The 15,517-nt window shown below is 42.3% G+C and overlaps 1 protein-coding gene across 1 annotated transcript; it reads right to left on the bottom strand.

The window, feature by feature from the left end:
- Window positions 1–352: 352 nt before the first annotated feature.
- Window positions 353–1,467, bottom strand: LOC147458817 (uncharacterized). The gene is made up of 2 exons (XM_086509700.1): window positions 1,206–1,467; window positions 353–1,119 (listed from the first exon to the last, which is right to left on the bottom strand). The coding sequence occupies exons 1-2, from the start codon at window positions 1,422–1,424 to the stop codon at window positions 907–909; spliced, it is 432 nt and encodes a 143-aa protein (XP_086365826.1). The 5' UTR covers window positions 1,425–1,467; the 3' UTR covers window positions 353–906.
- Window positions 1,468–15,517: the final 14,050 nt, after the last annotated feature.

Raw genomic sequence — 15,517 nt, 5'->3', positions numbered from 1 at the left:
CATGGAGAGCACAACAGGGCCAGTGTGTTTCTTGATGAAGTTCCCATCGGAAAACGTAGCCCCATAGATGGACTCCCCACCAGTTCCATCCCCACGTGTGAAGTCTCCTCCTTGTTGGCACATAATGTTCAAGAAAAATGTGTCTCAACTTAATCTCATGCCGCTTTCAATTTAAAAAATGTTCGTAGAGAGCAAAGGGAAAAGGAGAAATTGTGCCTCAAAATAGAGAAAAATAGTGCAAAGACCCAAAAAAATAACCCAATTTTTTAAAATTTCCTCTTGGCAAATTCAAAGAAAAGAATTTTGTACGTTTGGAAAAATAATTTTTCTCGAACACTGTTGGCACATGAAGTTTGGAATCACCTTGTAAAATGAGCCCTTGAACTACAAACGTTTGTCAGACTTGCATGAACCTCTCTCTAGTACACATTAAAGCCCTAAAGTTCTCGGCATTTTTGGGAGTAATGACAGCATAAAGGTTCATTATGATGCGTCCCACTGCTTGTCACAAATATTGATATCTAAGAACTCCCTTGGGTTGGCGGTCAATGGCCATGGTTCCTTGAAACTTTGAAATACATGGCGATGGAGGAGCTTGAAATCAGATCGATCGCAGAAACAAAACAAGATGACACGGGATGCTCAACTCTCTCTCTCTCTCTCTCTCTCTCTCTCTCCTCCGACCCAAATTTAAGGCCTACTCGTGTCTGAAAGAGGTCCAAAAAACTCTTCAAAATAGTCCGCGCCGCCGCGGACTGTTTTAAGGAGTTTTAAAATGATCAAATCATTGGAAATATTCTCCGCTGCAGTCACTGGCTATAGCACGTCTCCTTCGATGCACAGGCATGGCTCTCTCTCTCTCTCTCTCTCTCTCTCTCTCTCTCACACACACACACACTCTCAATCTCAAATAAACCAGACTGCCTCAGGGAGGACAAAACCAGTTTCTCCCAACATTGCCCACCTCGCATGGATGATTTCATAGGCTTGGTGCTTGTCAAAGTCTGCCGGTTTCTTGCTAAGACCAAAGGGATCAAATCCATAGTCTCCAGGGATTTCCGCAGTGAGATAGGCAGGCACGTTAACTCTGGCTAACAAACCCTCAGGGAGGTGGATGGACTGTACCGCTTTGCAAGCTCCTCGTTAGTGAGGGACGGCTTTGGCGGCATTGGGGGAAGGCTTGGGCTTCTTCTTGCCTAAGATACCACAATGGCGGGGGATGGGGAGGAGACGCAAGAAGAGTAAGATGAGGTGGAGGCAGCAATGGCCTGTCCCAAGAGCTTGGGCCTCGACAACAGGGAAGAAGAACCTGCGAGGGCTGTCATTTCTACGGGAAGAGGAAGACGGGGACGTAGAGGGGGCAATGGCCTATCCCAAGAGCTCGGGCCTGGACAGCAGGGAGAAGAACTTGCAAGGGCTACCATTTTGGCTGCTCTCCTCGCTCGCTAATCTCTCTTTCCACCAAGCTCTTGGCAGGCACTCTCTCTCTCTCTCTCTCTCTCTCTCTCTCTCTCGCTCGTCTGAAAGATGTTCAAAACCTCCTGAAAACAGTTTGCGGCGTCTAGAGAAGTTTTCAAATGATTAATAAATCATGTCAACTATTTTCCCATTGCAGGTTGTGCCTAAAAAAAGTTGTGGATGTAGGTCACTAGCTACAGCCAGCCGCTTTCGCATGGCCTTGCATGCGCAGCGCAAATGAAGGCTTGTGTGAGTCGCATGCATCGTGCATTCGCTGTTCATTTCATTTCTCATTTAGGGCATGGTCATACGGGGCCTAGTTTCTAGTTATCAAGAACTAAGCCAAACTAAGCTCCTGCATCATCATGCGCCACAGACGTGGTCAGGTGCAGCATAAAAAAGGCAAATGCAATTGGCACATGGATGGAGAACCGGTTAGAGAGAGAGAGAGAGAGAGAGAGAGAGAGAGAGAGAGATTTTTGCAGCAATGACAATTTGAGAACCTCTGCGTTGCTTCCACGTCGATGCGTTGAAGAAAAGGTTGTCAATGATCAGGCTACAATTAAAAAGATCAACGGCATAGTTTTGCTACTATGCTTGAATTGGCATAGTTGCAAAAATAGGACTCCATTCTACTAAGCTTTAGCTCGCTTGTGTGTGACCACGATGTCGGCTTAGTTATCTATCAAAATAACCGATAACTAATCCCCGTGCCACCACAACCTTACAACTTCCTTGGTACACCCTCAATCATGCATAATACTTTATTTTCCATAGCTTTAAGTTGATGATAGACTCTCTCATTGAGTCCCCTCTTTTTGCTTATCTTGCATTGCCATGATAGACAGTACATAGTCATCACTTAGACGTAGACGGACGGATGGCTCAGAGAGAGAGAGAGAGAGAGAGAGAGAGAGAGAGAGAGAGAGAGAATGAGAGAGAGAGCCTGCCCTACCCGCATATTGGGCACTTATCATCATGTGATTACACGTCGGCAAAGAATTTGCACCCAACAAATGGTATCGGTTGCTTTTAGCATGTCGAGGCCAGATAACATGACTGAAACAACAAGTGACAAGTCCTAATATACTATTTGTCACCTCTCTCTCTCTCTCTCTCTCTCTCTCTCTCTCTCTCTCTCTCTCTCTTTGTGTGTACAAGTACTCAAGCAACTGGAACAAACACCCTTATAAAATATTGATCAACCACTTTGATTGAAATTAAATGCTATCATGGACTGGGAGTCACCCGCATTGGCTTATAATTGTGTGTACAAGTACTCAAGCAACTGGAACAAACACCCTTATAAAATATTGATCAACCACTTTGATTGAAATTAAATGCTATCATGGACTGGGAGTCACCCGCATTGGCTTATAATAGAGAGAGAGAGATGGAATCTCAAAAGGTCTCCTTTCATTCCTCCTTTTCCAAAATTGGACCTCCTCTACTACTTGTTTTTTGTACTAAAATCTCTATTAATGATTAGACTCCTCTTTAAGAGAACAGCTAGGTAAAACATACACAGAAGAGAGAAGACGAGGGGCTTCAAGAAAGATAGATGGATAGACAGAGAGAGAGACGCTGCCTCTCAGTTTCTTCCTTGCAATCCGGCATTAAGGATGTCTAGCAGGCTTAAATAGAAGAGTACGATAAAAAATATCCTAATTGTTAGCCTCCAAAATAGTAAAGGAGAAAGACGTTTAAAAGATCTTGTCTATGGTGGAATACATGTTTATTCCTCCTAATAATACCTTAAAGATACTTTTTTTCAAAAGGTCTAGTTAACAGCAGTGATTGATACACCTAAATAGGTGGCCAATAGTCTTCATGTGGTGTAGAGTGCCTTTTGAGTGTTTATATAGATAAGGGATGGTTGTATTAGGCACTTGAGCCATAGGAAATGTGTGTGATGTTTTCCAATATTCTCATCCCGTGGCTCCATAAAAATCAAGAAGAGGAAGTGGTGATCAGTGGTATGCCTATTGTCAACTCATATGGTGGTATTTGAACAAAAGTCATCCAATATAAACAATGCACCTATCAAGAATTTGTAAGGCATGTAATGTGCTACAACCAAGTGCCCACATCGTCAGCATGGACATAGGACAAGATATCTTGTCTAAAACTAGTGTTTAATTGTTTTGAGTGTTTAGTCTTTGTGATGGGTCTTGCTCGATTTTCCCATTCGCTCGGTAAAGCTTGCTCGGTGTATGGTAAGACTCGTTGATACAATCACGAAGCTTATAGACCCGGCTCATTGATTACGATATCCACCTGGAAAATAGGAGTTACAATATTCCCGAGTTATCAAAAGAATAAGTAATTTTACAATAAACTCTCGAAAAATGTTACATGGGTTAGCTTGTTGCTAACACATTTACCTTACAAGATGGTTATCTTCTCTATGGCAACAGACTATGCGTTACTAGCTCACTACGTGAGAAAGTAATGTATGAATCCCATGCTCCTTCTTATGCGGGGCATAGAGGGATTCAATCTACCCTAGAAGGAATAGAAACATACTTCTATTGGCCTGCCATGAAAGCAAACATACAAGAGTATGTTTCAAAATGTATGGTATGCCAAAAGACAAAGTTTGATAGAGCGAAGCAACCTGGATTGCTTCAACTTTTGCCAATCCCTAATTCACCATGGGAGAGCATATCCATGGATTTTATCTTTGGATTGCCCAAGTCTATCCATGGGAATACAGGAATATGGACGATAGTGGACAAGTTTAGCAAACAAGCACATTTCATACCTGTCAAAAAGACTATCAAGGCCCATCAAATGGCAACCCTCTTTACATCACAAATCTTCAAGTACCACGGCTTGCCAATGTCCATAGTGTCAGATAGAGATACTAGAATGGCCATTAATTTTTGGAAGGGTCTCTTTGAGAATTTAGGTACAAGGCTAAACTTCTCTTCGGCCTATCAAAAGTGTGTGAGAGAGCTGCTACACACACAGCGTCATTCGAAGGAAAAAATCAATTTCACAAACATACAAGGGAAAATTACCAAAATACCCCTCTAATTTGTGGTAATTCCCAAAATACCCCTCAAATTTCAAAATATCCCAAAATATCCCCAATATTTTGTCACAAATTCCCAAAATTCCCTTCAAATTTTCCAAAATTCCCAAAATACCTTTGGTCGTGAGATTCAAAGATAAAAAAATATGTAGCTTTTCATAAGAAGACTGATTATCTATCAATACAAGATGCTAAAACTAGAATTTGAGTTGGTTATGTAGGCTTTGGAGATGAATTGCTTCATTATTTTTAGACATAATTGACTTTTTTGCGAGGTAATTTGTGACAAATTACATGCTAAGCACTCAAAAACGGATGTCAATTGTCAAAAAGGAATAAAGATAAAAAAATCTTGAACAATCCGAGCAAAATAGATGCATGGGATATGCCCAACTTGGGCAGGGCCAAGGAGCTCTGGTTGTTTTTAAATGGACGAGGTGATGGTGTCTCTCTAGACACAATCACATACACCCTAGCCTGTTTTCATCCAATGCGAAAGAGTTGTTTTCAGTAGATGCAACGTCATGCTTGGAACTACCTTGGTCGAAATGTATGCCAATCGTAGTGCACTTCATGAAGCACAAGAAGTGCTTGAGGAGCTTCATGTCCAAGATGTCATCTCTTGAAATGCACTGATTACGGGAAATTCCCAAATTGGGCAGGGCCAAGGAGCTCTGATCTATTTTCAACCTAGAGATAAGGGAGGGTGTCTCTCCAGATGCAATCACATACTCTCTGGCCTATTTTCAACGGATGCAAAGCAAGGGTGCCTCTCCAGTTCCAATGTTGTCTCATGGAGTGAATTGAATGCAGGATATGTCCAACAGGGTTAGGATGAGGAGGAGAGCAAGTTGTTTTTAGCAGATGCAGAGAGAAGGCATCTCTCCAAATGCAATCACGTGTGGCTCTCCTTTGTAAGGCTTAAGTAGGCTCACATGAAAAGAATTGTGTATGGCCAATGATTAGGCAATTTTAATTGACAGGCACTTCTTACACCGCACACCTAGTGGAGCTACATAAAAACAATGCCAATGCCAATAGCCTTAACATAAAAACCCCATGTTTGCAACTACAAGATACCCAAGCTCAAGCCCTTCTTAACGCCCAACTCATCGCCCTTATAATCCAATATCAATTAGATTGCACCCTTGCCCTCATCCAAGCCACAAAAACTCCTTGTTCAAAACCTCCAAACCAATGGATAATTACCACCTTGAGGTAGAGATCCGCCTCACCGACCTCGTCGAGAAGCTCTCTTCTATTACATTACCCTTTTAGCCTCTTGTGATTGGCTCCAATACCTAACGCAATGGAAAGACGTATCCGTACAATTCTTCCTCTCCCAGATGAAATCCCTTATAGTAAACTCCCATTTGGCCTCCACCAAAGAAGAGGAAGCTATCAAAACTAGAAAGCACACCGTCTCTACCATGAAGGAAACTATTACCCACCTCCCTAAGGAACAAACCAATAAGGAGCTCATAGAACTAGAAGTTCGGAAACATTTCAAATCTCTCCCTGTCACTAAACCCTCTATCACCACACCCAACAACACTAACCCCCACCTCATCAAATCATTAAAACACCTCCCTCCCATTAAAGCTCCCTTTTACCCCCTAGAACCTCTCTTCCCGCATCCTCCCACCCACCACACCATCTCAGATCCCCCACCAAAACCTTTATTAAAGCTTCCAAGACCCACACAAACCTCTTTAAAATGCACGAACCACCCCACCTCACTCCCCTCCCCATTCCCCGCCCTCCAAAAAACCCTTCTTATACTTCTCACCTAAGAAGCCTACTATAACCCCAAAATACCCCTCAATTGCATTCACAACCTCTTCATGCCAAATATCCCTTCTTCCTCCAATTCAAAACCAAAATCGTTCCCCTACAACAAGCTAACAAAACCTCCCAATCACAGCAACAACCTCTTTCATAACAACAACAACGACAACCGTGATGACCCCAAACCTCCATCGCAACACCAATAGAAACGACAACGACAACGACCACAAGCATGTCTACAATGATTCGGGAAACGGAAGAGGGAGGAGGGATTAGGGACTTCTTGTCCAACCTCTGGTTACACTTGCTTTTTAGCAAGCCCACCCTCCTCCCATATCTTTGGATGAGTACTCCCCGCTCTATCCTACCCTCTTTTGGCGAAGTTCCACCTCTCTCCACCTCATCACCATCTTTCCTATCCTCTTTTGATGGAACTTTCCCCATATCTATTAAAGAAACTTTCCAAAGATAGAGGAAGGAAAAGGCATAAATTTTGGCTTCCACTCATAAACCCACATGCCTTTGAACTTACAATTTTTGGTAAGCTCCCTTCACACACCTTGGTCAATAACCATTGTACTAACTTTGTTCATAATCTCACCACCCATCCCCTCTCTATTGATGAAAAGAAATTCTTAGACCTAGGGCTTAAATACATCCCCCCTCCCCCTAACCCCCCTACCAAACCCATTGTCAAAGCCCATGACTCATTAGCAAGGAGACTACAACTCAAAAGTTTTTTCAATAATCTATGTCCAACCCACACTCCCCTTACAAAACCCCAAACCCCTCTTGGATGCCCCCCTTTTTAGATCCTACACTAGAGAGCAGCACATCCCTTAACTCCTCAATTTAAGAGATACACTTTCACACTACAAAGCATCCCGCTCTAAATTTCCTAAATTCGTCAATCGTGCCCTAAAAACTCTTTCAATGGACCGCACAATAGTCATTAAACCGGAAGATTAAAGCCTAGGCCTTACCATCCTATCACAGGAATGGTATGAACAAGAGGCCCTTAGGCAACTCAACGACCCCTCCACATACCAACCTGTCACCCTACCACCACAAATTTACATTGCCTCCTTACTCCACTTCATCACCATCAAATGTACTCTCCTCACCCTTGATAAAATCACGGGAATGGTATAAACAAGAGACCCTTAGGCAGCTCAACGACCCCTCCACATACCAACCTGTCACCCCACCACCACAAAATTACATCGCCTCCTTACTCCACACCATCACCATCAAATATACTCTCCTCGCCCTTGATGAAACCACCTTTATCCTCACACCACTCTATAAACCCTTCAAACCCTATCCTATCCAACTCCTCCCTAAGATTCACAAACCCATACTTGTGGCCCGTCCTATTTGCTCATATTGTGGTTATTTGTTTGAAAACGCTTCCAAATGGCTACACTTCCAACTTTACCCCATCCTCCTCACAAAAACAACCCCTTAAAGATTTGTTATCCCTCATCATCGATATCCAATCTAAATCCTTCTCTCCCCATTGTCTCCTATTCACCTTTGATGTGACCTCCCTCTATCCTAGCATCCCTATGTCTGAGGGACTCATAGCCCTCAAGAACACCATCATAACTTCTTTGATACCCAAAAACGGAGTTTATCATCTCACTTGCCACCATCAGGTCAACCCAAGTATAAATGGATACCCAAGTCCAAATCAGAGAACAAGACACCAATTCCCAAACCAAATTGGCAATGGAGAACAAAGCAACCATCCCGATAATCACCTTTTCTATCTCCAAAACCAAAGTACAAGTGGGTACCAAAGATAAAAATAAAGAACCACCAACATCCAGCCAATGGTACTCACAAAACCAACTATCAAAGAACAAGTGCAACATCTTCAAATGATGTTATTCTTCGAACATCGTAGTATAGATAGAGCCTCGCCAACAAAAGCATTTGAACAATCATTTCAGTACACACATCTTGCACAGCATATTGTTACCCATGCATCTCTTCCATTAGCATAATAGGGTCACATTACATGGACTTGCATAGACACGCTATTTGCGCCCATGCACATTGCACAAACCTTTGTTCAAGACGACTCATAATAGGAAGGGGTAAGTAGAAATAGCTTTGGCAGCCTATTGCAAGATCTTATGCTACAAAATGTCAAGGATTTATGTGTATAGTGTACAAAGCATGTTCTTCTGCTTAATGTTTTGCTTTTTAGTTGCTTTTGATCAAGATATATCTCTTATCATCATAATAATGATCCATAGCAACAATTTTTGACAGACATGATGTCTAGAGTGAGAGTATGTATGTATGAGTGTATGGAATATTTTTGGCAATTTTTTTGCCAAATAATAATATTTTTTAGTAATTTTTTCATTTCTAATCTAATAAGGATAAAAATTTATAAAGTGAGCCAGGAAAGTCGGAATCAAGTTCTAAAAGCAAACACCAAATTGACAAAGCAAGATCTTCAAGCATGTCAGGTTTGGAAGAATTTGGCACAAGTCAAAAGCCAACTTATGACGGACCAAAATTGCAAAACCGAGGGCAATTAGCAACCAAGTATCCAAATGAGGAACCGTCTGAGCCACATGTGGTATACTATGAGAAATCAAGGCAAACAAGATAAGTGTGCACTTATCACTCTTGGTAGGTCGGGCACAGATAGGAAAAATGGGGCAATGTAGGGCTTATTTCCAATTGTCAGAGAGAGAGACAGAGAGAGAGAGAGAGAGACAGAGAGAGAGAGAGAGAGAGAGAGAGAGAGAGAGAACCTTTTTGACCTAGAGTTGCCCTGCTACTTTTTTGCCTGCTGCGGACACCTAGAGCTACCACACTACACCATATACGACAGGTATGTTTCTCCACTGATCATGAACAAGTGTGTATAGTGCACACTGCATAAAAAGCATCGAATCAACCGCATGGATCAAATCCAAAACCAAATGTCTACAAATTGTCAGGGGATCGTAGCCTTTCTGAATCCATGATCGTCTCGATCATTTCATCAATCTCGGGCTCAAACATTGCCTCGTTGGGAATGTGCTCTGCATGATCATCCCCCGAGCTGTCAGAGGCTACATCTTGTGGCCTCACATATGCTGCTTGACCAAAGCGCCTGCGAACACGTCTATTGGGTTGCAAGATTGCTGCTTGTTGGCCAGCGTCAAAGTCTGACGAGTTATAATTGGCGACAACTCGATCTATAATAGATGGATCGAACTCGCCAAATTCGCGAACGTGCTGCAAAGAAACACGTCTTGTCCGTCGCACAGCATGCTTGCATTGATTACAAGGACATAAGACCCTCGTTGAGAGATAGGTGTTTCGGTTGGACAGTCCCACATCCTCGTCACTACTCATAATGAGGATAAAAATCTTATAGCCTGGACAACAAATTTAATATTCTATTGGCATTCTTCGTCTTATCTCTCTCTCTCTCTCTCTCTCTCTCTCTCTCTCTCTCTCTCTCTCTCTCTCTCTCTCTCTCTCACACATTCTCTAGTCATGTCCAATCCCCGCACACCTCGGTCTAGAGGTGCACGGAGATCAGAACCACCGGGTTATAATCTCGTCTTTATTGGTCAATACCTATATTTGTGGGTACAAGAAATCTACAGACCCACGTCTACATGATACTGCATGTAGTGGACAAAACCCCTTTGCCTCTTCTCTAGCTGTAGCACTTCACAACATCTTAACGTCTTTTCACAGTAGATCTTTTCACTGTTCGTCTAACTCTAAACCCTAAGCCATAAGTAATTCTTGCGTGGACTCGATCTAACGTAAATAAGCGTAAATCTAAATAAACGTAAATCTAACTAAAAATAAACCTAAATCTAATTTAACGTAAGTCTACATCTAACCTAATCTTTAACGTCTTTTGGGATAGTTTCCTACGACGTTAAAACTCTCTTCTTCTTGTGTGTGTGTGTGTGTGTGTGTGTGTGTGTGTGTGGGTAAACCTAAATAAACCTAAGTCTAATCTAATATAACATAAATCTAAATCTAACGTAAATTATGTTATATTAAAAACAAAGAACTAAACTAACAGGGATTATAAGAACCTTAAAACTGATTTAACACATAATTTTTCACATAACTCGGCAAGAGTTGGCATTCTCATCACTAAAGATGTGAGAGTTAACTTCCGGCGGTGACGCTGGCTCATCTCCATCCACATCTGACGACAGCAATTGGCCCTTTGGACCGTTCTTGCTCTTGTTACTAACTTTGAAGTTGCTGTTGAATGACTAGAGGTTGTCTAGATGGTCATTGTCGGGGATGTAGTGACTCTTGCCGCCCTGAAGATCCACCTTCTTCCCTATCTTCTGAAGACATTTCACCAGTACTTTTGGATCGACGGAGCCCACCATGAGTGAAGGCAGCAATACCCTATATTCCATTGAGGGCTTTCTTCACCCGCTTCATGCAGGCATCGTAGTCTATGGAGACCTAAATCTAATATAATATAACGTAAATCTAAATCTAGCGTAAATAAACGTAAATCTAATTAAAAATAAACCTAAATCTAATCTAATTTAACTTAAATAAACCTAAATCTAATTTAACGTAAGTCTACATCTAACCTAATCTTTAACGTCTTTTAGGATAGTTTCCTACGACGTTATAACTCTCTTCTTCTTGTGTGTGTGCGCGTGTGTGGATGTGTGTGCCAATAAAAAGAGATAAATGGTATAACCTTTCTATCACCCATGCCAAGTATGATAGATTGGTTATGCCATTTCCCTCTTGAATAATAGGTCTTGAGTTCAACTCCTCGTTGGCTAGATCTTTAGGTCTTTTAATTTTAATTAGTTTCCTACGACGTTAAATTAGTTTCTCTCTCTTTCTCTCTCAATGTGTGTGCGTTTTTTTGTTTATGCATGTTTTCTCTCTCTTTTCCTCTCTAAATGTGTGCGTTTTTTGTTTATGCATGTTCTCTCTCTCTTTTCCTCTCTCAATGTGTGCGTTTTTTGTTTATGCATGCTCTCTCTCTCTTTTCCTCTCTCAATGTGTGTGTGCATTCTTTGTTTATGTATGTGTGTGTGCGTTTTTGTTTATGTTTGTACTCTCTCTCTCTCTCTCTCTCTCTCTCTCTCTCTCTCTCTCTCTCACTCAAAAACACTATGTGTGTGTGTGTGTATGTGTGTGTGTGAGAGAGAGAGAGAGGGAGAGAGAAAGAGGGGAAGGGAACATGAGAGTGAGGAGAGGGAAGGAGCATACCTGGCTCTCCTTCCTCTCCTCGTGTGTGTGTGTGTGTGTGTGTGTGTGTGGAGAAGAAAGAGAGAGAGAGAGAGAGAGAGAGAGAGGGAGAGGGAGAGCGTTACCTGCTCCTTGCTTGAGGGCGCTCTCTGTTATTTTTTTTAGCCTAGCCGGCATCGCTATGAGCGTCGCAAATTTACTTGTAAATTTGCGACGCTCATAGCGACGCCGGGATTATTTTTTTTTTAGCGTCGCTGTGTGAGCGTCGCTAATATGAATAGCCTCTTGTAGTGATAGAGGCTACAAGAGGTTTTCAATCTCTGGAAAAACAACTAACAACTCACATCTAACTCAAGCTACACTCAAGTGACTGAAATCACCAAAAGCCAATCGCTCATCGGCAAACAAATCACATCCGTTACAACATCAAATGACATCCAAACGTAACGAAACTTCTAGGATATGTTTATAAAACCTAAGAACACATGCTTATGGTCTCAAACCCCACTTTAGGTCAAGTTCCAAAATCGCGATTATTAACAATAGTGGATTTTTGACCTAGCCGTTTTCGACCTAGAATGTGATGGTTTGGTTAAGAGTGCTAATGGACAAATAATCAAGATGCTTACAATGTATGTGTATAAATAGGTAATAAAATGGGAAGCTAACATTGAAAGGTGTTTGTGGACATAAAAATGCATCTTATAAAGTTTCCATTAGCTTTACTCCATTCAATGTGGTTTATGGAAAAGAGGAAAATCTTTTCCCAATGGTACCTATCAATTGGTGCGAGAAAATAGTAGACATCTCAAGCATAGAGTCAATGGTGTGCAGCTCAAGTTATACTTTGAAACAGACCTGGTGCCAGATGTGCATCAAATTGTGATCAAGGGGGTTGGGAAATCCACATGAGAAGAAGCTACAGGATATAGGAATAAACTTTGTACATATGGTTGCACTTATTTTATGCTTGCTCGATTTTTGCTTAGTTTTGCAGCTTCCAATTCAATCTCTTCTGCTTGTCAGCCTGCTCTTTGTTCAGCAAGACTGCATGCAAGTCAATTTCTTCCAAAGGAAATATGTTCATAGCCGCTAGCATTCGCTCGATTTTCTTGGCTCTATACTTCTGACACAACTCCTTCGGCCTCAATTCCTTTTTCCAGCTCCTGGTATTGTTGGTCTGGATTTGGATTCTGCCACTGGCCCCTTCTATGGTAAGAGTTTGGTTTGCATAGTCATGAACATCATGTGTTGTTCTTAACCATGGGCGCCCTAGTAGCATTCCATATGCTCCCTGCACATCTAGGACTAGGAAACTGGTTTTGAATTTCTCCCTCCCAACTCTTATCTGCATGTTTTCAATCATACCCGTCGCCTATACGACTCTATGATCTTCCATTCTCACTTTGAATGGCGCTGGTTTCATATTAGTGATACCCATTCTTTGCTGAAGATGGGCTCCCATTATGTTGACTCCTGTCCCTCCATCCAGGATAATGCTTGAGAGAGGTTCCCACTGCTTCCTGACCTTGTAGTCTACCTGAATAAGTGGAACTTCATCATCCCAGACAGCCGTCAGGTCCACTGTTCTGGCCTCTGCCTCAGTCTTCCTGCGCTGTCTGATAAAATTGGCCACCTCATGCAAGGTCTTTCTTATATCCTCCAGCTCTACAGTTAGCTTCTGGATTCTATCACAAATTTTCACATGAATTTCTTCTCTCTCTTGGTCAGACTGATTTTCAGAGCTTGAAGAACTGGTATCTTCACACTGCCATTCGTTTGCAGTGCTTCTACTCTTTCCATCCACTCCCATTTCATCAGCTAGTCCTTGTACCATAGCTAGCATGGTCTCTGTCATGGCCGGTACTGACTGATCTTTATCAGTCGAGTGGGCTGGTATCCTTTGAATGACTCTAGCTTCGGAACTTTCTGGCTGCTCTGGCAGCTTCTTAGTTAAATCCTCCGTGATTTTAGCTGCTAGTTCCCGCTGCTCTTGCCACTCATCTACCACCTTTTCTTTACCTTTGGCCTTCCAAACTTCCCTTTGTTGAGCCCACTTGCTGCTGTTAGGATTGAATGGTACTTTTGAAATGTCTGGGATTTCGTCAATGACTACTCCCTTGCTCCTGGTAACCACCCTGACTAGGACTAGCTGTGGTGCCTTAGCCTCACTAGTAGTCGTTACAGGTGCATCTGGACATTGGGCTGCAAAATGACCATACTTCCCACAAGTATAGCAATTCATGCTCCTGTTCTAGAAGTTGCCTCTTCCTCTTCCTCTGCCCATTCCTGGTTGGTATCTGCCACGTCCTCTCCTCTTGAGCTACTTTGACTGGCTCTACCTTCACTGGTTCAGTGTAGGCAACCACTAACAGATCCTTTCCTTTCTTAACATGGTGAATTCTGATGCCACAATTATTCCATAGGTGACCAAAGGCCTTGCAGCAGGGACATTGTGGACATTCAGTGGAGATATGGTCCTTGGATTTGCATCTTGAACACCAAGTCTCCATCTTTCGGACTGGCTGTCTTGTGTGGCTAATTTCTGTAATTTGCCTAGCCATCTCTTCAATTTTCTTGGTCCATGATCCTTTCTTTGATTTCTCCTTTGCTCGTTCATTGGAGCTGCTCTCGGAGCTACTGGACATTTTACTGGAATCAGAAGTTTCAGTAGCAGAGCTACTGCTAATGGTCCTTCGCTTCTTGTGGCTCTTCTCCTTCTTAGCGTGCTGTTCCAGCTTTAATGCCCTTTGGACCAGATCATTGAATTTTTTTGTAGGGGCTGGTACTTCTTGTTCCCTAAGCTTCTTGCTTCTGAACCCATTCAGGAACCATGCCCTCAATCTCTTCTCAGACGACGGTTCTTGCAACTGCATGGTTAGCTCTTTTATCTTTTCCACGTAGCTGCGGACTGACAAATTCCTGTGTTTGATCTTATCTAATCCACAGAGAATATCTTCGTCCCCTCTATTGTTGGAATATTTCAACTTGAAGGCCTTAAGCAATTTGTTATATGATCTCAGCTGGCATGCAGGGTAATGGTAATACCATTTCCTCGCTGCCTCCTTCAAGGTTTGTGGAAAATATTCCCCCCAATCATCCTCATCAATGTTTTCTAGTTCAACATACTGTTCGAAAGCTTGTATGTGAACATCTGGATCATCCTTTTTCCCTCCTTCAAATATTGGAAAGGAAATCTTCAGAGAAGCTGTGTAATCATTTCGATTACTACTGATCCTGGCACTTCTCTTCTTGGCTTCAGAATGACGCTTGGGAGCCTTCTTGCAATTGTCATTGTCAGCATCCCAATCAATCTCTGTCTTTGTCTTAGTGTCAGTGTCTTCTCTAGTTTGTCTGCTAGAAGTACAGTGACTTCCCTTACTGCCCTTGGTATCCTCATCTCTCTGGCGAGACTGAGAATTCTTGGAACTCTTTGCCTTCCGTGCTTCCCGTTCTGCCCGTCGGCGTCGAGAATGACTGGAGTGTTGTGAGTCCTGCGCCTCATCATCCTGACTATGCTCCTCCTGAGCCTCAGTGTTAGTCATCTTCTCTTGCTTTGGGTCAGACTCTCTTCGTGACTCCTTAGGAATGGGGTCCACATGAATGGTAGATTTCCGGCCACGATTGGATTTTGGTGCCATTGCTGAAAACTTCAACTGGGAGAAGAGTCTTTCAGTCAACGAGCTTCAGCTCGAGCCACCTTGATTGCCAAAATGGAATTGGAGCTGATCTCTTGAGACAACTAATTCCAGTGTTGAAAGATTTCAGCTACTAGTATGGGAAGATTTCAGACAGCAGACTGAACAGGAATCAGAGACTAAACTGGAATGTGGATACTGAAATAAGAATCAAACTTATGTATTGGAAATAAGGTTCAGATTCAGATTCAGATTCAGAAGACTGGACGAGAAGTAAGTATAACTGAAATATATGCCATGATTGGGGTTACATATCAAGATTACAGCGAATATGATTATAGAGAGAAAGTACAGCCGACAATACTGCCAATGATTCTCAAGTACAATTATA

Source organism: Adiantum capillus-veneris, chromosome 4 (genome assembly GCF_014529385.1).
Source record: "Adiantum capillus-veneris isolate H3 chromosome 4, ASM1452938v2, whole genome shotgun sequence".
NCBI classification, from domain to species: domain Eukaryota; kingdom Viridiplantae; phylum Streptophyta; class Polypodiopsida; order Polypodiales; family Pteridaceae; genus Adiantum; species Adiantum capillus-veneris.
This window is presented reverse-complemented; position numbering and strand designations above follow the sequence as displayed.